Below are 24,843 nucleotides of genomic sequence, written 5' to 3' on the forward strand. Positions count from 1 at the left end.
AGATGTAATCGTGCAGAGGACTAGTTTGGTCCTAACCAAGTCGATTCTAACATTTTGTGTTCCTGAATCTGCATATTCTTTATCTGAAATTTTTACTTGAGGACCACAACAAATTTTGTGACTTTTTTGACAAAATAGTGACTTAATTTTGAAACAGATCACCCGTTTGAACGTAAAGGATCGAACTGTGGACAAAGACGACATGTTATGAAGACGTGCAAGATACACGGTCAAGTCGCATTAATTTCACCACCAACTACGTTCAATGTCAAAGTGCAAGATCCATTCACAGAAGGAAGATGGCGTCACTAGCAGTGAAGTGTGTGTAAAGTGCGTCGGAGAGACACGGGAAACAGAGCGGTCGTTCTCTTAACGCGTGAAAAGAACAATTTATCTGACGTCCAATAGGATATGATCATTGCCTTTCTGGCCAAGGATGGAAGTGTATCTGAAACGGCTATATTTGTAAATGGTTCAAATGGCTCTAAGCATTAAGGGACTTAACGTCTGAGGTTATCAGTCCCGTAGACTTAGAACTACTTAAACGTGACTAACCTAAGGACATCACAGACATCCATGCCCGAGGCAGGATTCGAACTTGCCACCGCAGCAGCATCTAAATCTACATCTACATGACTACTCTGCAATTCACATTTAAGTGCTTGGCAGAGGGTTCATCGAACCACAATCATACTATCTCTCTACTATTCCACTCCCGAACAGCGAGCGGGAAAAACGAACACCTAAACCTTTCTGTTCGAGCTCTGATTTCTCTTATTTTATTTTGATGATCATTCCTACCTATGTAGGTTGGGCTCAACAAAATATTTTCGCATTCGGAAGAGAAAGTTGGTGACTGAAATTTCGTAAAAAGGTCTCGCCGCGACGAAAAACGTCTATGCTGTAATGACTTCCATCCCAACTCGTGTATCACATCTGCCACACTCTCTCCCCTATAACGCGATAATACAAAACGAGCTGCCCTTTTTTGCACCCTTTCGATGTCCTCCGTCAATCCCACCTGGTAAGGATCCCACACCGCGCAGCAATATTCTAACAGAGGACGAACGAGTGTAGTGTAAGCTGTCTCTTTAGTGGACTTGTTGCATCTTCTAAGTGTCCTGCCAATGAAACGCAACCTTTGGCTCGCCTTCCCGACAATATTATCTATGTGGTCCTTCCAACTGAAGTTGTTCGTAATTTTAACACCCAGGTACTTAGTTGAATTGACAGTCTTGAGAATTGTACTATTTATCGAGTAATCGAATTCCAGCGGATTTCTTTTGGAACTCATGTGGATCATCTCACACTTTTCGTTATTTAGCGTCAACTGCCACCTGACACACCATACAGCAATCTTTTCTAAATCGCTTTGCAGCTGATACTGGTCTTCGGATGACCTTACTAGACGGTAAATTACAGCATCATCTGCGAACAGTCTAAGAGAACTGCTCAGATTGTCACCCAGGTCATTTATATAGATCAGGAACTGTAGAGGTCCCAGGACGCTTCCCTGGGGAACACCTGATATCACTTCAGTTTTACTCGATGATTTGCCGTCTATTACTACGAACTGCGACCTTCCTGACACGGAATCACGAATCCAGTCGCACAACTGAGACGATACCCCATAGCTCCGCAGCTTGATTAGAAGTCGCTTGTGAGGAACGGTGTCAAAAGCTTTCCGGAAATCTAGAAATACGGAATCAACTTGAGAGCCCCTGTCGATAGCGGCCATTACTTCGTGCGAATAAAGAGCTAGCTGCGTTGCACAAGAGCGATGTTTTCTGAAGCCATGCTGATTACGTGTCAATAGATCGTTCCCTTCGAGGTGATTCATAATGTTTGAATACAGTATATGCTCCAAAACCCTACTGCAAACCGACGTCATGATATAGGTCTGTAGTTAAATGGATTACTCCTACTACCCTTCTTGAACACTGGTGCGACCTGCGCAATTTTCCAATCTGTAGGTACAGATCCTATCGGTGAGCTAGCGGTTGTATATGAGTGCTAAGTAGGGAGCTATAGTATCAGCGTAATCTGAAAGGAACCTAATCGGTATATAATCTGGACCTGAAGACTTGCCCGTATCAAGCGATTTGAGTTGCTTCGCAACCCCTAAGGTATATACTTCTAAGAAACTCATGGTAGCAGATGTTCGTGTTTCAAATTCTGGAATATTCCATTCGTCTTCCCTGGTGAAGGAATTTCGGAAAACTGCGTTCAATAACTCCGCTTTAGCGGCACAGTCGTCGATAACAGTACATTCGGCACTGCGCAGCGAAGGTATTGACTGCGTCTTGCCGCTTGTGTACTTTACATACGACCAGAATTTCTTCGGATATTCTACCAAATTTCGAGACAATGTTTCGTTGTGGAACCTATTAAAGGCATCTCGCATCGAAGTACGTGCCAAATTTCGCGCGTCTGTAAATTTTAGCCCATCTTCGGGATTTCGCGTTCTTCTGAACTTCGCATGCTTGTTCCGTTGCCTCTGCAACAGCGTTCGGACCTTTTTTGTGTACCACGGGGGATCCGTTCCATCTCTTACCAATTTATGAGGTATGAATATCTCAATTGCTGTTGCTACTATATCTTTGAATTTGAGCCACATCTCCTCTACATTCGCATAGTCAGTTCGGAAGGAATGGAAATTGTCTTTTAGGAAGGCTTCTAGTGGCACTTTATCCGCTTTTTTAAATAAAATTATTTTGCGTTTGTTTCTGATGGATTTGGAAGAGATGGTATTGAGCCTAGCTACAATGACCTTGTGATCACTAATCCCTGTATCAGTCATGATGCTCTCTATCAGCTCTGGATTGTTTGTGGCCAAGAGGTCAAGTGTGTTTTCGCAACCATTTACAATTCGCGTGGGTTCGTGGACTAACTGCTCGAAATAATTTTCGGAGAATGCATTTACGACAATCTCGGAAGACGTTTTCTGCCTACCACCGGTTTTGAACAAGTATTTTTGCCAACAACCGGACTGAAGCACCTAGAACCGCTCGGCCACAGCGACCGGCGACTATATTTGTAAACTATCGTGCCATCGTGGTTAAAGTATACCATGCGTGTCAAAATGCCGCTAGCCTAAACCAGTGCCGAGGCAACTTTGGTGAATCAAGAGCCATTGATGACAGAGGTGAACGACGACAGCGAAAATATGTACCGGCCAATAGATGTGCAACTGACCGCCGAGGTGAACCAAGGGGCTACCAACAGTGTCTCCTCAATGATCGTTCAGCGAACGTTGCTGCGTACGGGCCTTCGCGGCAGGCGCCTGCTTCATGCAACGATGCTGACTGCTGTTCAGTGGCGACGAAGGCTGGAACTTGCGCTTCAGTATCGGAACTGGACCTCCACTGAGTTGCGACACGTGGCCTTCTCCGATAAATTACGTTTTATGCTCCATTAGGGAGATAGCAGTTGACGCGTATGGCGTAAAATATCTGAAACCAAACTGTCCAGGCCGGAGGAGAGAACATTATAGTCTGGCAAATGTTTTTGTGGCATTCCCTGGGTGATGGCGCCATTCGGAAGGCACAATTGATCAACACAATTATGCATTATACTTGGGGCCCACATCCACCCATATATGCAGATTGTTTTTCCGCGGTAGAATAACTTCTACCAGAAGGAAAATGCAACGTTTCACACAACATGGAGTATACATTCGTGGTTCGAAGAGCACCAGAATGAGTTTATCGTAGTCCTCTGGTCACCAAACTCCGCGGATCTAAACCCAGCCGAGAAACTGTGAGACCACCTTGATCGGCTTGTTGGCGCCATGGTTGCACAGCCGATGAACCTAGCGCAGCTGGTCACCGCGCTGGACTCGGCACGGCTCCACGACCCTGTCACAGACACCCCCCAGAACCTCACTGACTGTCTTCCTGCATATCGCGCAACGGTTCACGCGACAAATGGTGGTCACTCAGCGTGGACACGTTAATGTGACTGGACAGTGTATATTGGTTTCACTACACAATAACTGGATCAAAGAAAATGAAGAATATAATCGTATGGTTCTCGCGGTCTGGGTTTAGACCCAAATTGCCTTTAGATAATTGCACACATCTTCATTACCCACGCAATACGATGGAAGCCAGGACAAAATATTCAGCAATTAAGGATCTAATGGTTGAAGTTTGCTTTCATTTAAAAAATTATAGCGGATGTATTCAGAAATTGTACAAACAATAGCAGAAACAATATAAAAGACATAAAATACAGGTAGCCATTGAGTCAAACAAACATTTAAAGGTTCGGTCGTTCCAAACACACAAAAACGCATCAGTGGCACAAGGGTTACCCTTTCCCATCGCTAATCAACTGGCATCATATTGAAACCCGACTCAAACATCCAGAAAATCCTCCACAACGTGGGAGAGCATTCCTTTACCGTTAAAAACCGTACTGATCCAGGCCTCATTAACTAGAACTTGGTACGACAAAAGTTTTAATGGTCATTAACAGCCTCGTTTTACGAAGACTCTCAGTTTTACAGAGACGAATTACTCTGCAGAATGCTGCGGAAATACCAAATTCCTAATCATTTACCAGGCACGTGACCGTGATGGGTCCGCACAGAAAGCAAGAAGCTCCAATCGTCTGCTTGGAACGCTAGCTTACAAAGTTTTATGCGTACAGAAATCATCTACACATAAAATATTTCAAGGCAAAACTTTTATTTGATTAGTAAGCAACGTGATAACTATTCAGTCGGCTTCGGGCCACGTGGGCTCTGAAGATGCACCACTAAAGGAAAAAGACTAGTAGTAAATTTCATGAATCAGCTTACTCAATGCGCGTCTCATAATTAATGTGAGAGGAGACGAATAACGGCAAAAGTGGTAAACAGTTTTTTTCTCTCGCGAAGATTTAGCCTGGCGTAACTAATATGACCCGCTTACTCCAGAGCAACGAAAGCATGACCATCAAAGGTTACGCCTCTTTCACGAATATCTGTGCTGAGGGTTCCTTTGCTGGCATTGAGCCACCAGATTTAGGAGAGCGAGCTTCCTTCCATATTCCTTAATTAATTTCCCTGAATTCCCCAGCCTCTCCAGAAGGAGAAGGGACCATTCCGCTGGCATATTAAGGTTATTTAAGGTCACTTAGTGCGTCGGAGCAGACAATGAATTTCTGAGCACGGATGAGTCCCATCTGGTCCTACTCTCAAGATTGGGTCCAACTCTGCACCGGATGTGGTACATCAGTTTGTCAAACGAGCGTTAAGGACACACTAGAGGGAAACCACTGAGCAGCAAACAGGGTCCCCCTCCTTACAATGCGGCATATTATAATACGAGGGCTATCCACAAAGTACATTACGTTTTGGAATTAAAAATAAATAAAGTATTGGAATTTTTTATTATATACAGATGAAAGTCACACTTAAATACTACTTTTCTACATAGTTGCCATTTAAATTAAGGCACTTTTCGTAGCGATGGACGAGCTTGGAAATTCCTTCGTCATAAAATTCGGCCGCCTGCGCCTTCAACCACGTGGTTACCTCTTCTTGAAGCTGTGCGTCGTCATCAAAACGCTGCATAGCCAACCACTTCTTCATTGCTGGGAATAAGTGGAAGTCGTTCGGTGCCAGGTCGGGACTGTACGGCGGATGAGGAAACATCTCCCACTTAAAAGATTCGATGACTTCATGAGTGGCATTTGCCTTGTGGGCCCGGGCGTTGTGGTGAATCAGCAAGATCTTTGAGCCCAACTTTCCCCTGCGATTGTTTTGTATTGCTCTTCTGAGGTTGTGCAGAGTTTGGCAATACCTTTGAGAGTTGTTGTAGTGCCTCTTTCCAGGAAATCCACAAAAATCACACCTTTTCTCTCCCAAAAGACAGTCGCCATCACCTTCCTAGCCGACATTGTCTGCATGCATTTTTTGGGTTTTTTGGGGGGAATTTGTGTGCCCCCACTGCATTGACTGCAATTTTGTCTCGCAGTTCACATGCTTAACCCATGTTTCGTCACCAGTAACGATGCGATCGAGTAACGAGTCGCCATCTTAATCGCAAGCGTCCAAAAACGTTAACGCTGCAGCCATTCGCTGACGTTTGTGAATCCCTGTCAAGATTTTTGGTATCCATCTTGCACAAAACTTGTGGTAACCAAGCTTTTCGGAAATGATTTCGTGCAACAAACTTCGTGAAATTTGTGGTAAACTCATAGAGAGTTCCGTTATTGTGAAATTACGGTTTTCACGGACCGCGGCATCGACTTTTTCGGCAAGTTCCACAGTCATTATGCTGGGTCTTCCACTTCGCTCTTCGTCGTGAACGTTAGTTCGGCCATTTTTAAATTTTATGACACATTGACGCACTCCACCTACAGTGATTATGTTGTCCCCATACACTTCACAAAGCTGCCCATAGATTTCTATCGGTGTACAGCTTTTTGCAGTCAGAAACCTTATTACAGCACGCACTTCACACTTCACGGCATTTCCAATTAACGCTGACATATCAAACTGTCACAGTAACTCAACGGAGTACAGCACGAACCTCTCACTAGCACGGCAGGATGCCAACTGAGCGGCGGAATACCATGACACCAAGATGGCCGCGCTAGCCCCGCTCCTAAGGAACACAAAGGAAACCGTTATGTACTTTGTGGATAGCCCTCGTACAATACAGCAAGCAGGCGCGCAGACTACGTACACTGTCTGATCAAAAGGAAGGGTCGTCTATTAGCATTTCGTCTTCAGGCCAGGAGTGGCCCATCGGGACCAACCGACCGTCGTGTCATCCTCAGATGAGGATGCGGATAGGAGGGGCATGTGGTCAGCACACTGCTCTCCCGGGCGTTATGACGGTGTTCTGTGACGGAGCCGCTACTACTCGGTCGAGTAGCTCCTCAATTGGCATCACGAGGCTGAGTGCACTCCGAAGGTTCCTGGGTTCGATTTCCGGCTGGGTCAGGGATTTTCTCTGCCTCGTGATGACTGGGTGTCGTGTGATGTCCTTAGGTTAGGTTTAAGTAGTTCTAAGTTCTAGGGGACTGATGACCGTAGATGTTAAGTACCGTAGTGCTCATAGCCATTTTTGTTTAGACTGACAGCCCATTCTTCCTCAAGAGACGAAATCAAACAAGGTAACGTTGTTGGACGCTGGTGTGTGGAATGAAGTCGACGTTCTCATCCCAAAGGTGTTCTATTGGGTTCAGGCGAGACTCTGGACTGGCCAGTCCATTTCAGGAATGATATTGCTCACAAACCATTGGGGCGCAGATGAAATATTATTTTGTGCATTTTCATGGTAACAGTAACAATCATCCTCCAGTGTATGCAGTACATAATTCTGTAACATTTGTCCATATCCCACCATATTTGACCTTATTAGAACCGCTTTGAGGGGACTGCAAGGTAACTGCGAAAAACACCTAAACACCTTAACACCACCTCTTCCCTTCCTCACGCATTGCCCTACACGTGATATCAGGTAATGGCATCGAGGCATTCGCCAAAGCCAAAACCTGCCATCGGATTGCGACAGGGTATAGCGTGATTAATCTCTCTGAATAACCCGTTTCCGTTCACCACTTCATCGCCTTGCACTGACTAAAGAGAAGTATGGCTTATGAGATTTTTCCTTTGAACTCCTTATGCATGTTGTGGTAGTTGGACTGCTGGTAGCCCTTTGGAACCCAGGAGTGATTTCTTCCGCTGGTTTCATGTAATTTTCTACTATCACCCTACCCACTGCTCGACGATTCCTGCCCGTCAGAAAGTAGGCCTGGTATTGATTTAGCTGCGGCTGTTCCTTCATGTCTCCACATCACCACAAGTCGACTTGGATAGCTTGATAAGGGTTGTAATGTCCCTGATGCCTTTGTAACTCTGGTGACATCCAGCGGCCAGTCCGCATTCGAAGTCATTGAGTTCTATCCGAAACATTCTGCTATTACTGCTTGTATATTGGCAGCACAGCTCTCCCCGTTTCCTTTTATACTGGCATTTCCACCTCTCGTGACATTTAGTGGTGAATTCCACATTACAAAGGCGTTTTCAGATACTTTTTATCAGATATTGCAGCTACTGTAACGTACCCTTTCTTCTTGGCAGATAAAGTTAGAAAAATAATTAAATCGAGCAAAAACTATGCAATTCATGAATAAAGGTTTGCTTCGGAAAAAATACGTCACAAACGTGATGGTACGAAGCGGTAATTATTACAACACGCATCAATAAGTAATCAGTTATCTTGTTGTATTTTACCAATTTCATTGTTTCTTGCAGGCCATCTCTTATTGTCTTTGTTTTAATGTATCAGGCACTGGTGGCTGTTGTACTAGACCATCATCATTGTTTGACAGCATTTTTAATCGTGAAAGTGTTAAACTGGCTTCCAAGTAAAAGTGGTGATCAGTATTACTTTTGACTTCGTAGTAGAGAATATACAGGTTCGAGTTCTTAAGAATGTAGTATTTAAAAGACACGATGCGAAAAGCTATCAGTCGTTCTGACTTCAAAGGATGTGTGCACAATTCCTGACACATCATCTGCAACATAAAACTCGTACAATAAAATTAAAATATCTTTATTGAAAGGTTTCTTCAAACAATGGAGACAAATTTACTATCAGTATGACATATGCAGTAAGTGAGATAAATTACTGTGCTCAATAACGCATACTCCCTTTAGGCTCCTAGGCAACATCTGAACTGTATTAAGAAGAGGAAGTACTCACTTCCGAATCTTTTGGTTTACAGAAAGTTAAATGAAGTTTACAGATTTTCTTTAACATTTCTTTCAATTACAACCAATATGCATTCATATTGTTTGACGTTATGTACATATTTATGACATGGTTCTATAACAGATTAATTATTTCATCGTAAGAATACATAAAAATGAAAAATAATGTTGGTACAAGATACGTTCCACTATACAGCTGTAGTGATTATCGAAACGAATTTAGAACGTATGCATGACAGCAATCTCACTCACACTTGACTAAATCTGTAATTACATAATTTAATAATCTATATGATAGTCGTCTACAACCATCTGTTAGTATTGGTATTTGACCGACACCATCCTTTGCACTGTTCTCAAAATGGGGACGGGGGGGGGGGGGGGTATTGTTCATGAACAGTGTTTGTAATAATTGATTCACCTGGAGGGTGGTGGGGAGCAAATGTTTGGTGTGCCAGTATCCAGTTAATCTACACCAAGGTGACGAAACTCATGGGATTGCGATGTGCCCATATACAGATGGCCGCAGAATCGCGCACACGAGGTATTAAGAGGGCAGTGTTTTGCAGGAGCTGTCATTTGTACTCAGGTGATTCATATAAGCCAGCCATGGTGGCCGAGCGGTTCTAGGCGCTACAGTCTGGAATCGCGCGACCGCTACGGTCGCAGGTTCGAATCCTGCCTCGGGCTTGGATGTGAGTGATGGCTTAGGTTAGTTAGGTTTAAGTAGTTCTAAGCTCTAGGGGACTGATGAGCTCAGAAGTTAAGTCCCGGCCATTTGAAGCCATTCATATAAAAAGGTTTCCGACGTGGTTATGGACGCACGACGAGAATTAACAGACTTTGAACGCGGATTTGTATGTTGAGCTAGATGCAAACAACATACCATTTCGGAAATCGTTAGGAAATTCAGTATTCCGAGAGCCACAGTGTGAAGAGTGGGGCGAGAATATTATATTTCAGGCATTACCTCTCACCACGGACAACACAGTGGCGGATGTCCCTCACTTAATGACCGAGAGCAGCGGCGTCTGTATAGAGTTACCAGTACTAACAGAAAAGCAACACTTCGTGAAACATCCGCATAAATCAATTCGGGACGTACGACGAACGTATACGTTAGGACAGTGCAGCGAAATTTGGCGTTAATGGGCTGTGGCAGCAAGTGACCGACGCGAATGCCTTTGCTAGCAGCACGACATCGCCTGGGGCGCCTCTCCGGGGTTCGTGGCCCCATTGGCTAGACGCCAGGCAACAGGAAACCAGTGGCCTGATCACATGAGTCTCAATTTCAGTTGGTAAGAGCTGATAGTAGGGTTCGAGTGTGGCGCAGACTCCACAAAGCCATGGATTTGTCAACAAGGCGCTGTGCAAGCTGGTGGTGGCTCCGTAATGGTGGTGGCTGTGTTTAAATGGAATGGGCTGGGTTCTCTGGTCCAGCTGAACTACTTGGACACCATTTGCAGCCATTCGTGGACTTCATGCTCCCAAACAACAATGGAAGGTTTATGGCTGACTATGCACGATGCCACTGGGACACAATTTTTGGGGAATGGTTTGAAGAACATTCTGGACATTTCGAGCTCATGGGTTGCCCGCCCAGATCTCATGATGTGAATCTCTTCGAGCATTTATGGGACATAATCGAGAGGTCAGTTCGTGCATAAAATTTTGCAATTGTGATCGGCTGTGAGCATGACTCAGTATTTCTGCAGGGGACTTCGAACGACTTGATGAGTCCATACGCGTCAAGCTGCCGCACTTTCTACGTCTACATCTACATATATACTCTGCTAGCCACCAAGCGGTGTGTGGCGGAGTGCACAATTCGCGCCAAAGCTATATCCTCCCCCCTCCCTCCTCTGTTACATTCGCCGATCGCGAGAGAGAAAAACGACTGTCTGAACGCCTCAGTACGAGCTCTAATTTCGCTGTCTTTGAATGATGATCATAACGCGATCTGAGAGTTGGTGGCAATAATATATGCTCTACATCTCGGTGAACACGGGATTTCGGAATTTAGTGAGGAGCCCCTTCTGTTTAGCGCGTCGTCTATGTGCAATTGTGTCCCACTTCAAATTTTCAATGAGATTTGTAACGCTCTCGCGATGGCTAAATGTACCAGTCACAAACCTTGCCGCTCTTCTTTGGACCTTCTCAATCTCTTGAATGTGACCCAAGTGGTAAGGGTCCCATACCGACGAACAATACTCTAAGACTGGACGAACTAAAGTATTGTAAGCTATTTCCTTTCTTGAAGGATTGCTTTGCTTCAGGATTCGACCAATAAACCGCAATCTAGAGTTCGCCTTACACGTTAATTGTGTAATCTGATCATTCCATTTCAGATCATTTCGAATAGTCACAACCAGATACTTGACTGATGTTACCGTTTCCAAAGACTTATCATTTATTTTGTACTCATACATTAATGGGGATTTTCGCCTTGTTATACGCAGTAGGTTACACTTACTAATATTGACAGACAACTGATAGTCATTACACCACGCATTTATTTTCTGCAAATCCTCATTGATTTGTTCACAACTTTCGTGTGATACTACTTTCCTGTAGACTACAGCATCATCGGCAAACAGTCTAAGGCCGCTGTCAATGCCATCAACCAGATCGTTTACGTAAATAGCAGATTAGATTAGATTAGTACTTGTTCCATAGATCATGAATAAGACACTTCGTAATGATGTGGAACGTGTCAAGTTAATAAAAGGTGTCTGTACAAGATATTACATTGGACAAAATATTACATGACACTCAATATTTTTTTTAATTTTTTTGTGGAGTTTGGGAAATTATCCACTTAATATATCCAAAAATTAATCTAATGAGTAGAAGGAGTTGCCATTAAGAAATTCTTTTAATTTCCTTTTAAATGCTATATGGCTATCTGTCGGACTTTTGATGCTATTAGGTACGTGACCAAAGACTTTTGTGGCAGCATAATTTACCTCCTTCTGAGCCAAAGTTAGATTTAACATTGAGTAGTGAAGATCATCCTTTCTCCTAGTGTTGTAGCCATGCACACTGCTATTACTTTTGAATTCGTTTGGACTGTTAATAACAAATTTCATAAGTGAATACATATATTGTGAGGCTACAGTGAAGATCTCTAGCTCTTTAAATAAGTGTCCCCAGGATGATCTTGGATGAGCTCCAACAATTATTCAGATTACACGCTTTTGTGCAATGAACACTCTTTTACTCAATGATGAGTTACCCCAGAATATGATACCATACGAAAGCAGATAATGAAAATAGGCGTGGTAAGCTAATTTCCTCAGATGTAACCGCCAAAATTTGCAATGACCCTAATAGTATAAGTAGCTGAACTCAAACGCTTCAGCAGATCCTCAGTGTGTTTTTTCCAGTTCAACCCCTCATCAATGCATACACCTAGAAATTTTGAATATTCTACTTTAACTATCTATTTCTGATTGAAGTCTATATTTATTAATGGGGTCATTCCATTTACTGTGTGGAACTATATATACTGTGTTTTGTCAAAGTTTAATGAGAGTCCATTTGCAGAGAACCACTTAATGATATTTTGAAAAACATCGTTTACAATTTCACGAGTTAATTCTTGTCTGTTTGATGTGATAGGTATACTTGTGTCATCGGCAAAAAGTACCAGCTTTGCATCTTTGTGAATATAGAATGGTAAGTCATTAATGTATTTTAAGAACAGCAGAGGACCCAAGACCGAACCTTGCGGTACCCCAGTTAGAGAAATCACCAGTTTTTTGCATGTTATGTGAACTGTTTATTTCAACTTTCTGCACTCTTCCTGTTAGGTATGATTTAAACCATTTGAGCACTGCCCCATTCATACCACAGTACTTGAGCTTATCTAGAAGTATTCCATGATTTACACAATCAAAAGCCTTTGATAGATCACAAAAAATCCCAACGGGTGACTTCTGGTTACTCAGAGCATTTAATATTTCTTTAGTGAAAGTATATATAGCATTTTCCCTCAACAGAAGCTCTCCTGCGAACCTTGCAGAACTAGCACTCCTGAAAGAAAGGATATAACGGAGACATGGCTTAGCCAAGCCTGGGGGATGTTTCCAGAATGAGATTTTCACTCTGCAGCGGAGTGTGCGTTGATATGAAACTTCCTGGCAGATTAAAACTGTGTGCTGGACCGAGACTCGAACTCGGGACCTTTGCCTTTCGCGGGCAAGTGCTCTACCAAGACAGCTACCCAAGCACGACTCACGCCCCGTCCTCACAGCTGTACTTCTGCCAGTGCCTCGTCTCCTATCTTCCAAACTTCACAGAAGCTCTCCTGCGAACCTTGCAGAACTAGCACTCCTGAAAGAAAGGATATAACGGAGACACGGCTTAGCCACAGCCTGGAGGATGTTTCCAGAATGAGATTTTCACTCTGCAGCGGAGTGTGCGCTCACACAGTTTTAATCTGCCAGGAAGTTTCATATCAGCGCACACTCCGCTGCAGAGTGATAATGTCATTGTAGTTTTGTTCTGCTGTCGTATTGTGTTTTGCGCGTGTACTCGCCGCAGGTGAGCATCAGCAGCTTCGGGCAGGAGCACCCCACCTACCAGTGCGTGACGGCGCTGCGCGCGCTGCGCCTGCGCTCTGCAGACCCGGCGCGCTGGCAGAAGCTGTGGGCTCTCGAGTCGCACTGCGCGCACCGCCGCGGCACGCCCCGGTACGAGGCCGACCGCGTGGCCGTCGCGCAGTTCGTCCGCCGCTTCTTCAAGATGACCGACTTCTCCGAGGAGGACATCCTGCGCGTCTGCGGCATCCTGCAGGTAGGCCACGCTTCACCTGCGTCTTTTTCCCTGCAGCGGAACAAATTCTACTGTGCGAGTGACGTTGGAGATTTTACCTTGTATTGTACGACCCAATTTCTCGTACGTTTCTATACACTGTGAACAGTGTCATCCAAAGAGGACGACATCTGCTATGAAACTTCTCATTGTATGCAGGGCGCTAAAAAAAAGTATTCCCTATTTTGAAAGCTTGTAGTTGGACCGAAACAAGAAAAAGATGTCCAGTAAAAATGGGCTCTAAAATGCATACATTAACAGAAATTAGCGCTTGTTCATGTCCAATACTGCGAAATATAGGGGCTGGACAAAAATATGGAAGCACCAAAAACACTACACAACACCTAATACGGAGTAAGAATATGACCGCCATTCAAAACACCTTCCAGTCGTCTCGAGATGGTTAAATACAGGCCCTGCATGGTTTTCAAGGGAACCTTACACCAATCTTTTCATAAAATTGTGATAACTTCGGGTAACGATGATGAAGATGATGACAGAGCATCCTTCCCTGCATAGTAGACCACAACAGCGCAATAATATCGAGACCCGATGACTGTGGTGGTCAGGGGAGACACGACAATTCATCCACGTGCTCACAAACCCAGTCCTGGATTCTGTGAGCTGTTTGAGCAGAGCCCTGTCGTCTCCGAACTAAAAAAAAAAAAAAAAAATTCGTATGGGACCTAACTGCTAAGGTCGTCAGTCCCTAAGCTTACACACTACTTAACCTAAATTATCCTAAGGACAAACACACGCACCCATGCCCGAGGGAGGACTCGAACCTCCTCCCGGACCAACCGCACAGTCCCGCGCGGCTCTTCGAACTCAGCATCACCATTGAGGAAAAGGCAATGTACCACGGTACGGATCTGATTAGCCAAAATGGTCACATAACCCTAGGTAGTATGCAGAATAACCAACTACGGTTAGCGTATAATAGCACGATATGGCTTCCCATATCTTCACTGTACCCCTGCCATGTTCGGGACAGTGGCTGGAAATAGTGCGCAGCAGGACTCATCCCACCAAATGACATTCTTCCATTGCTCCACAGTCAGGTTTCATGGCTTCCAAACTGCGTTTTTCTGTTTCGAACATTGGTATGTGGGTTTGGAATTCCAGTACGCCCTGGTTCTCGACCTCCCTTCGTGTTGCTTTGCTGCTAGCAGGGTTCGCGAGTGCGACATTCAATTCTCCAATGACTTTTGCATGTTTCGTTCTCTTATTTTTCTTCACAAACGTCTTCAAGGACCGATCGGTACAGTCATTGAAGACACACTTTCACCCGCATTGTGACCTAGAGGGTGATGTTTTTCCTCTTTCCCTGCATGCGGTAAAAATCGCGATACGGTGCCTCTTCAAACACCAAACACTTCGCCTCACATTATTACAGAAGAACCCACCAAACCAAACGGAACTTGTAAAGTAATCTGCTTGCTGTTATGCATAACCTTCACTTGTGAGCCGTCGCTAAATGAGGTACCCGGTATGGTGTCCATTCGTATTAAAGCATGCTTCTGTCTGACATCTTATTGGATCATGCACTCCCAGAAAAACTCCCGGTTGGTCCTGGACGCGCTGGCAGACACTAATTAGACCTTCCTTCAGTGTTTGTACAGGGTGTCTCAAACCTTTCGGGTCAGATTAAGACATGAGATAGTGGGTCCACAACCGATTATGTTGAGATATGAGACCAGTCGTCGGAAATGTATATTTATTGTGTTATGGATATACACAGCGTACACCTCATAACGATCACGTAGCTCAGAGTAGCTGTTCAAAGTAACGACCATCAGTCTCAACGCATGCATGATAACGGCGCTTGAAAGTCTGCCCCACTTTCTCAAGGATCCCTGGCGCCTGTTAAACCAGGATACAGACAGCCTGGAGCCCAGAAAGTAGATCTTCATCCGTTTCTACAACAGTTTCGAACACCAACGACTGGATGTAACCCCAGACGAAAAAGACCATAGGTGCAAGATCCGAGGATCGCGCTGGCTATTTCAACGATGAGGGTACATGTTTTTCAGGAGCTCGCGGGCATTATAGTCAAAGTGGGCTTATGCACCGTCGTGTTTAAACCACGTCCTTTCACAGACAACAAGGGGTGCAGACTCCAAGAACTGAGGCAGCACAAGTCGCAGGAGCAGCAAGTAACGTGGAGCAGTCAAACGGAGAGTCGACAAATAATGTCACGTTAGGTGTTCTTGGACAACGTCCGCCGATACGTTGACAGAGAATCGTTGCTGGTGGCCATCGCCGTGGGTAACGTGGAGACTGCCCTCGCTCCAGACATGGCTGTTGAGGCAGAAGAAAAGACCACCACGTGTGAACAGTACAAACTGTGCGAATTTCGGTACTACAGTACTGCGGTGGATAATCCCCTGACAGAAGTGAATGAGGGGCTCCAAATCCGATGGTTCCAGTGCTTGCAAATGCGATCTTTATGACAGGGGTATAATACCTGTTTCACAAGTACTCTGCACACTGTATCCTTCGATGTGTGGTTCTTACATGCAAACTGAAGGGTGTTTATTGCTGAATGATTGGCGACACGATTCAGCTCCATCGCTTCAAATCTCGGAGATGTCTTTGGCGGGAACCTTGGCCGGCATTCTGTGACGTGAACGACTTCATACCTGGTAAAATGATATCCACAAAGATAAAGTTCTGCCAATTAGGATGATGCCTGTTGGGAAAGAGGTCTCCGTAAATTCGCACTGCTTTACGGACGTTATATCCTGCGTCACCGTACATTAAATGCATGCCTGTCAACTCTCGTGACGATCAACGTTCCGTCTCTGGCTATGCCTCATGCGCTGTATACAACAACACACCTCTCCATGGAAACATTGGAAGCTGTCTGATACAATGGACAACTGACACTAGGGATAGCAGTGTGCGTGAAGCACAAGTTAATGCGCCGGTGCGATGCATGCGATCGTCACTTGATACACGTGCTGTGAGCTAAGTAGTGCACGGTACGTTTGCTCGGTGGTCAGGGATGTGCGCTGTTTATCACCTGCTGCATGTTCCAGTGCACAACAAACACCAGAGATTCTTTTGGAAGAGTCCGGCAGAGCTGAATACGCCGTTGCCATCCATGCATTCAGACTGAAGGTAGTCGCTTTGAACAATTACTATGAGCTACGTTGTTGCTACGCGGGGTACGCTGTGTATGTTCCTAACACAATAAATAGCTCCCTATCTCGATGTAGTCGGTTCTGGACCCACTAGCACCAGTTTGTTTGACCCAAAGGTTTGAGTCACCCTATATATTATTACAGTGTATGAGGCTTACATAAACTAAAGAGTTCTAGTTTCCCGACTGTGGGCTTTCACAAACATTAAATGAAATGAAATGGATCTGACGTGCTGGTGTAGTGGCCCTCAACTAAAGGTTTTGGCTGGTTTCGTTGTCCAGGGGCTGGGATACGTAGTTCTACATCTACATCTACATGACTACTCTGCAATTCACATTTAAGTGCTTGGCAGAGGGTTCATCTAACCACAATTATACTATCTCTCTACCATTCCACTTCCTAACACCGCGCGGGAAAAACGAACAACTAAACCTTTCTGTTCGAGCTCTGATTTCTCTTATTTTATTTTGATAATCATTCCTACCTATGTAGGTTGGGCTCAAAAAAATATTTTCGCATTCGGAAGAGAAAGTTGGTGACTGAAATTTCGTAAAAAGATCTCGCCGCGACGAAAAACGTCTTTGCTGTAATGACTTCCATCTCAATTCGCGTATCATACCTGCCACAGTCTCTCCCCTATTACGTGATAATACAAAACGAGCTGCCATTTTTTGCACACTTTCGATGTCCTCCGTCAATCCCACCTGGTAAGGATCCCACACCGCGCAGCAATATTTTAACAGAGGACGAACGAGTGTAGTGTAAGCTGTTTCTTTAGTGGACTTGTTGCATCTTCTAAGTGCCCTGCCAATGAAACGCAACCTTTGGCTCTCCTTCCCGACAATATTATCTATGTGGTCCTTCGAACTGAAGTTGTTCGTAATTTTAACACCCACGTACTTAGTTGAATTGACAGCCTTGAGAATTGTACTATTTATCGAGTAATCGAATTCCAACGGATTTCTTTTGGAACTCATGTGGATCAGCTCACACTTTTCGTTATTTAGCATCAACTGCCACCTACCACACCATTCAGCAATCTTTTCTAAGTCGATTTGCAACTGATACTGGTCTTCGGATTACTTTACTAGACGGTAAATTACAGCATTATCTGCGAAAAAACTAAGAGAACTGCTCAGATTGTCACCCAGGTCATTTATATAGATCAGGAACAGCAGAGGTCCCAGGACGCTTCCCTGGGGAACACCTGATATCACTTCAGTTTTACTCGATGATTTGCCGCTTATTACTACGAACTGCGACCTTCCCGACAGGAAATCACGAATCCAGTGGCACAACTGAGACGATACCCCATAGGCCCTCAGCTTGATTAGAAGTCGCTTGTGAGGAACGGTGTCAAAGCTTTCCGGAAATCTAGAAATACGGAATCAACTTGAGATACCCTGTCGATAGAGACCATTACTTCGTGCGAATAAAGAGCTAGCTGCGTTGCACAAGAGCGATGTTTTCTGAAACCATGCTGATTACGTATCAATAGATCGTTTCCTTCGAGGTGATTCATAATGTTTGAATACAGTATATGCTCCAAAACCCTACAGCAAACCGACGTCAATGATATAGGTCTGTAGTTAGATGGATTACTCCTACTACCCTTCTTAAACACTGGTGCGACCTGCACAATTTTCCAATCTGTTGGTACAGATCTGTCGGTGAGCGAGCGGTTCTATATGAGTGCTAAGTAGGGAGCTATAGTATCAGCGTAATCTGAAAGGAACCTAATCGGTATACAATCTGGACCTGAAGTTGCCGCATTACATGCTAAATACTGCTGAGTTTACAGTATACAATATGAATACCGACATGAATCGAATGGTCGAAGGTTGCTATCACTCGGCAATTGCGAATTAATACAGAAATTTATAAATGGAAGAATGCAATTAAATAAAATCTGCAGGTACTATCTTAAAGACTTTTTGATAATGAGTACTATAGTAGAAGTACTTTTGAGAATGCGATATATTTCTGAAAAATAGTTATTGGTGTCGATGGTCCAGCAATTAAATCAAATATAAGTTGAATAACAGGGAAACAATAGATACCTACTGCACATAATTAGTTATGAACAACAACATAGCTTGCGAGATATTCACTTCTAAAGGCACACTACGTCTTCACTGTAGAAATCTCACATGTGCACAAGTCAGGACTATGGAACATTTCTGTCTCTCGCGACCCCACGCAAACCGCTCCACACTCCAAGTCCGACCGCCACCGACCCCGTGCCCGTCGCGTCGAGCGCTTCCCGTGTCCTGTGCCGTACGCTCTGCCTCGCGCCGCCCTGTTCCACACTGCCACGTGTCCCCTCTGGAAACAATGCTCCTCACCAACCTCCATAAATATCTCTTCGTAACGAGCTCTGTGATTGGCGAGAGCGATCCCTCCATGTCTCCAAGCCAACTACACTCACAAATGTATTGAAACACTTTCGAAATGCTGGATTTACAGGGCGCCACAACTCGCCCGTTACCTCACACACCTCCACTGACTCCAGTTGATGAGTTCAGGGGTAATATCGCCCAGAGTAAGGGATGACTAACCCAGATGGATGCTGAAACTCTACGCACTATAGCTCCAGGATCTTCTTCCACTCGTCGCTCCTCCACAACTGGAGCACGGTTTATGCGAGGTCGCGATCCGCTGTTTTTGAAGTTACTTAGCGGATGAGTAATAGTGCACATGGTTTGCTTTCTGGATAGCTTTCAGAATAGCTGTTTTCATTTGCCAGGCCGTAAAAGAAGGTCTGTCTGCCATTTTCCGTGTGGAATAATAGGCCTCCACTACGCTGCTAAGTGAAAAAAAATGGTTCAAATGGCTCTGAGCACTATGGGACTCAACTGCTGTGGTCATTAGTCCTCTAGAACTTAGAACTACTTAAACCCAACTAACCTAAGGACACCACACACATCCATGCCCGAGGCAGGATTCGAACCTGCAACCGTAGCAGTCGCACGGTTCCGGACTGCGCGCCCAGAACCGCGAGACCACCGCGGCCGGCTGCTAAGTGAAAAGATAAAACTGCAACATAAAAGCATTTCATAAAATTATCAAAATACAAACTGGTTCCATAGGATCTAGTGTAGCGCTGCAATTACTCAGAATTGTGAATACAGTTTAAGTAACACTAACAGATATTTATTGCAGATAGTCAGATAGTGAAGGACAAATGTGTCATCATTCATTTACTGCACTCTGTAGGTCGTTCGTAACAGAAAAGAGCTAGCAGCAGAAGAGATGTGTTTCACAGTAGCTAAGATAAACAGGTATTCATTGTTCTTGATGTGAGCACTTTAGACGGCATGCTTACTGGGCATTTTTCTCCTGTTTTGGTCCATACTACCACTTCTCAAAATATAGAAAACTTTTTTTTTGACGTCCTTGCTTCGTTCAGTTTTCCCGGATACCAAATACTGTTACAGCATATATATATATATATATATATATATATATATATATATATATATATATATATAAATAATGAGTTTCTCCAAGTTCTTTTAATGAGTAATGCTGCATATTCAACAACCAATCATGAATTATTCACAAATCTCTTGATGGCTTTTGGTTAATGTGTTAGCTCGTTTCGAATGTAACATGTCATCATTAGAACCAGTGCTTGATACGAAAATAATGCATCATGTTGGTGCCTAGCGCACAACGTGGTCAGTTAAAAATCTGAGTTGATTTTAAGTGACCACGTTGTGCGCTAGATGCTAACATGATGCGTTACTTTCTTAGCAACAAACTGGTTCTAGTAATGGCATATTACATTCCAAAACGGCTAGGTGCCATAAATTCACCAAAAGCCTTCAAGAGACTTGAAATAAAAATAATTTTAAGTTTATTTATGTTTTATAAACTATCTGCTGGTAGCATATGTGTGATCATGTGTACTTGTATAATTGAGACTGAGTATTACGCTCTAATTGCTCAACTGAGGTGCGGAAAGTATCTTATGGGAATAATATACAACCTATGAGGAGCTAAGAGCTTTTTATTAAAATAACATTGTTTGCGAACCTCTTCTGTCTGTGTACGTAGGCAAAACATTGGAAGTTATATTTATATCGAAATGCGATCACAGAACCATTTAGCATTTGGCAAAGCAACCAGCACATGTTCGTACCCAGGTATAAGATAGACATAAAAGTTCATATAAAAACAAAAAGACATAAATAGTAAGTCAGATGTTTTATGTGTTCGACTGAGTCTTCAGCCATAGTGAAGACATCGGATCGCTGAGGAGGGGATGACCATAAATGGCAGTCTGGTGTAATGTGGTAGATAGTCTGTCTGTTGGCACCACATTGACACTCCGGTAATGCTGCATTTCCCCATCCAACAATGAGTCCACATGTCTGCCGTGGTTTGTTATTGTAGTTTTTAGTTGAACCATACTTTCCGGTGAACGAGGAAGCTCTATGGGTTTTCTTGGTACAGAGAAGATGGTAGGCACATACGGGAAAGGATTCTTACCTCTGGTTTAGCCACGCTTCGGTGATACAAAAACCGTCAGAAGCTAGTTTCCGGCTTTTAAGCACAAAGAAGCTCTGGAGAGCAGTCTATTTTCTCATGATGAGGAGTTCGTGATAGGGGAGCAAACGGTTATTTTGTAGTTTAGCATATTCTCTGACAAGAGGACTGTCGGCTCTTACAGGGTGTTTCAAAAATGACCTTTATATTTGAAACGGCAATAAAAACTAAACGAGCAGCGATAGAAATACACCGTTTGTTGCAATATGCTTGGGACAACAGTGCATTTTCAGACGGACAAACTTTCGAAATTACAGTAGTTACAATTTTCAACAACAGATGGCGCTCCAAGTGATGTGAAAGGTATAGAAGACAACGCAGTATGTGGGTGCGCCATTCTGTACGTCGTCTTTCTGCTGTAAGCGTGTGCTGTTCACAACGTGCAGTGTGCTGTGGACAACATGGTTTATTCCTTAGAACAGAGGATTTTTCTGGTGTTGGAATTCCACCGCCTAGAACACAGTGTTGTTGCAACAAGACGAAGTTTTCAACGGAGGTTTAATGTAACCAAAGGACCGAAAAGCTATACAATAAAGGATCTTTTTCAAAAATTTCAACGGACTGGGAACGTGATGGATGAACGTGCTGGGAAGGTAGGGCGACCGCGTACGGCAACCACAGAGGGCACCGCGCAGCTAGTGCAGCAGGTGATCCGACAGCGGCCTCAGGTTTCCGTTCGCCATGTTGCAGCTGCGGTCCAAATGACGCCAACGTCCACGTATCGTCTCATGCGCCAGAGTTTACACCTCTATCCATACAAAATTCAAACGTTGCAACCCACTCAGCGCCGCTACCATTGCTGCACGAGAGACATTCGCTAACGGTATAGTGCACAGGATTGATGACGGCGATATGCATGTGGGCAGCATTTGGTTTACTGACGAAGCTTATTTTTACCTGGACGGCTTCGTCAATAAACAAAACTGGCGCATATGGGGAACCGAAAAGCCCCATGTTGCAGTCCCATCATCCCTGCATCCTCAAAAAGTACTTGTCTGGGCCGCCATTTCTTCCAAAGGAATCATTGGCCCATTTTTCAGATTCGAAACGATTACTGCATCGCGCTATCTGGACATTCTTCGTGAATTTGTGGCGGTACAAACTGCCTTAGACGACACTGCGAACACCTCGTGGTTTATGCAAGATGGTGCCCGGGCACATCTTACGGCCGACGTCTTTAATTTCCTGAATGAATATTTCGATGATCGTATGATTGCTTTGGGCTATTCGAAACATACAGGAGGCGGCGTGGATTGGCCTCCCTATTCGCCGGACATGAACCCCTGTGACTTCTTTCTGTGGGGACACTTGAAAGACCAGGTGTACCGCCAGAATTCAGAAACAATTGAACAGCTGAAGCAGTACATCTCATCTGCATGTGAAGCCATTCCGCCAGACACGTTGTCAAAGGTTTCGGGTAATTTCATTCAGAGACTACGCCATATTATTGCTACGCATGGTGGATATGTGGAAAATATCGTACTATAGAGTTTCCCAGACCGCAGCGCCATCTGTTGTTGACAATTGTAACTACTGTAATTTCGAAAGTTTGTCTGTTGTCGCAAGCATATTGCAACAAACGGTGTATTTCTATCGCTGCTCGTTTAGTTTGTATTGCCGTTTCAAATATACCGGTCATTTTTGAAACACCCTGTACGTGCGGTGGATGAATGTGGCTTTGCATACGGAGCCGCTAGGTACGAAAGAGATTATCGTTCGAGATATTATCCTCATGGGGCGGTTTAGTTCTTCGTCGACCTTTTTTACACGGCCAGTATTGACCCGCACTGGTGTATTACGTTCCACTAACTCAGACCTGAAATATGTTTATAAACGGTGTTCGGAAGTTCGCTTTACAAACTTATAGAGCCTGTAAAGGGGAAAAGTAGATAACATTTTTAACAGGAACCCATGTCCTGATACGTCATCCGACGACTCTGCAGAACATCAAAGTTATAGGCTCCGGCGCCTTTAAAGATATGCATATGATGCATGATTACGTGATGATGCTACATACTTTCTAGGATATGGAGAAGGATAAATGTATTAATATGAGGTAAGGTTCCCCGTATCGGAAACGAACGAGTCGAAAGCGGATAATTTTCTAGTGCCTCTGACAGCGGAATACATGTACCGCTACTGTTGTTGCTAAGTATGTAGGGTATGCAGCTTTCAGAGGTGGTAGTATGGAACAAAACAAGAAAAAATATTCAGTAAACATTGGCTCTACAATGGATACCTTCAGAGCGATGAGCACTTGTTCGTATTCGCTACTGTGAAACACGTCTCCTCTATTGTTGGTGTTGGAAGTTACATACGCTACATACAGTCTTAGCAACAGCAGTACCAGTACATGATATGAGTACGTGGTACCATTGCATTGTAACACAGTTATAGGTGTCAGAATGGTTTTCGCTTATAACTGTCGACAGGTTCGTTTCCATTACAGGGACCCTTACCTTAAGTTGATATATTCATCCTTCTTCATCATCCAAGTAAGTCTGGAACATCATCATGGAATCACCCTGTATGTCCATACATTTACAGGCGCCGGCGCCTGTAACTTTGGCGTTCTGTAGCGTCGTTGGATGACATTTCCGGATATGGTTTCCTATTCAAAATATTGGGTACTCACTGCTCTCTTCAAGTCCTAGAAGTTTCTAAGAGGAATTTCCGAACACCCCATGTAAAGTTTTGCAGTAGGTTGTTCGTAATTCGTAGTATCATGGTCTCCGTTGGATGTGGAGTGTAGCGTAGACTGCAGTTGGCCGTCAGTAGAACTAGAGGTGGCAACTGTGACGTCCCTTGCGGTCTCACCTATAGTTCAATTCTTTTATCTTGGCGGCTCACGCATGCCCGCCCAGACGCGGGAGATGGCTGCGTTGCCAGTTGCAAACGACGCTCGCGCCAAGAGAAGCAGCGCCATACTATAGTATAGTCCGCAAACTTACGTTAAGGGGCAGTGCGCAGTTTATGAAGTAAAGCCATCATGGCTGCATTAACCCTTACGCCTTACGCCGCTGTGCGCGATTTTGTCATCACTGCACTGGACGCCTGCGCTGACACATGGTGTTCCGACTGCTTTTACACACTTTCCATTCGATTTCACAAAAACTATTTGGCCCAAAAATTTGATTTTTACACATCTTCTTGAATGATACCTTCCCCCCATAAATTACGTAATTTTGTTTCGATGATCAACGCAGTTATTGTGCGGCATTAAATGTAGTAAATCATTGCACGAAATTTTTAAGAGTTTGCAGAGGTAAAAGTCCATAGCGTACACTTTCCGTATGGTCGATTTTAGGTGCCACAATGCTGAGAATGAAACGTGGACAAGATGCCTAAATATCATATAAAATTTACTGTATAACAGTATCTCATTTAATTTAAGTAGCAGGTAGGTGTCGCATGTAATATCGAGAAATATTCCGTCTTTCGCGAATAAAAGTCTTATTCCTACCAGAGTCATTTCGCTTTTTTCTAAAAAGTTCTGATTAAAATAATGTTGGTGAGTTACACAAAACTGAATTGTGGACGTAATAAAACATAGAAACTAAAATATATTGTCAGTGAGGCGCAGTGCACAAAACAATTTGTGTTTGTCACAATGGTCAG

At 44.0% G+C, this 24,843-nt stretch overlaps 1 protein-coding gene across 3 annotated transcripts in view; it reads left to right on the forward strand.

The window, feature by feature from the left end:
• Positions 1-24,843, forward strand: part of LOC126334634 (SET domain-containing protein SmydA-8) — a 280,691-nt gene that overhangs the window by 136,859 nt on the left and 118,989 nt on the right. For all 3 annotated transcript variants that reach the window (XM_049997070.1, XM_049997072.1, XM_049997071.1), the window contains one exon: positions 13,259-13,510. In XM_049997070.1, coding sequence (XP_049853027.1) covers positions 13,259-13,510 — 252 coding nt within the window. The remainder of the gene's footprint in view (positions 1-13,258; positions 13,511-24,843) is intronic.

This window comes from Schistocerca gregaria, chromosome 2 (genome assembly GCF_023897955.1).
Source record: "Schistocerca gregaria isolate iqSchGreg1 chromosome 2, iqSchGreg1.2, whole genome shotgun sequence".
In the NCBI taxonomy this organism is placed as follows: domain Eukaryota; kingdom Metazoa; phylum Arthropoda; class Insecta; order Orthoptera; family Acrididae; genus Schistocerca; species Schistocerca gregaria.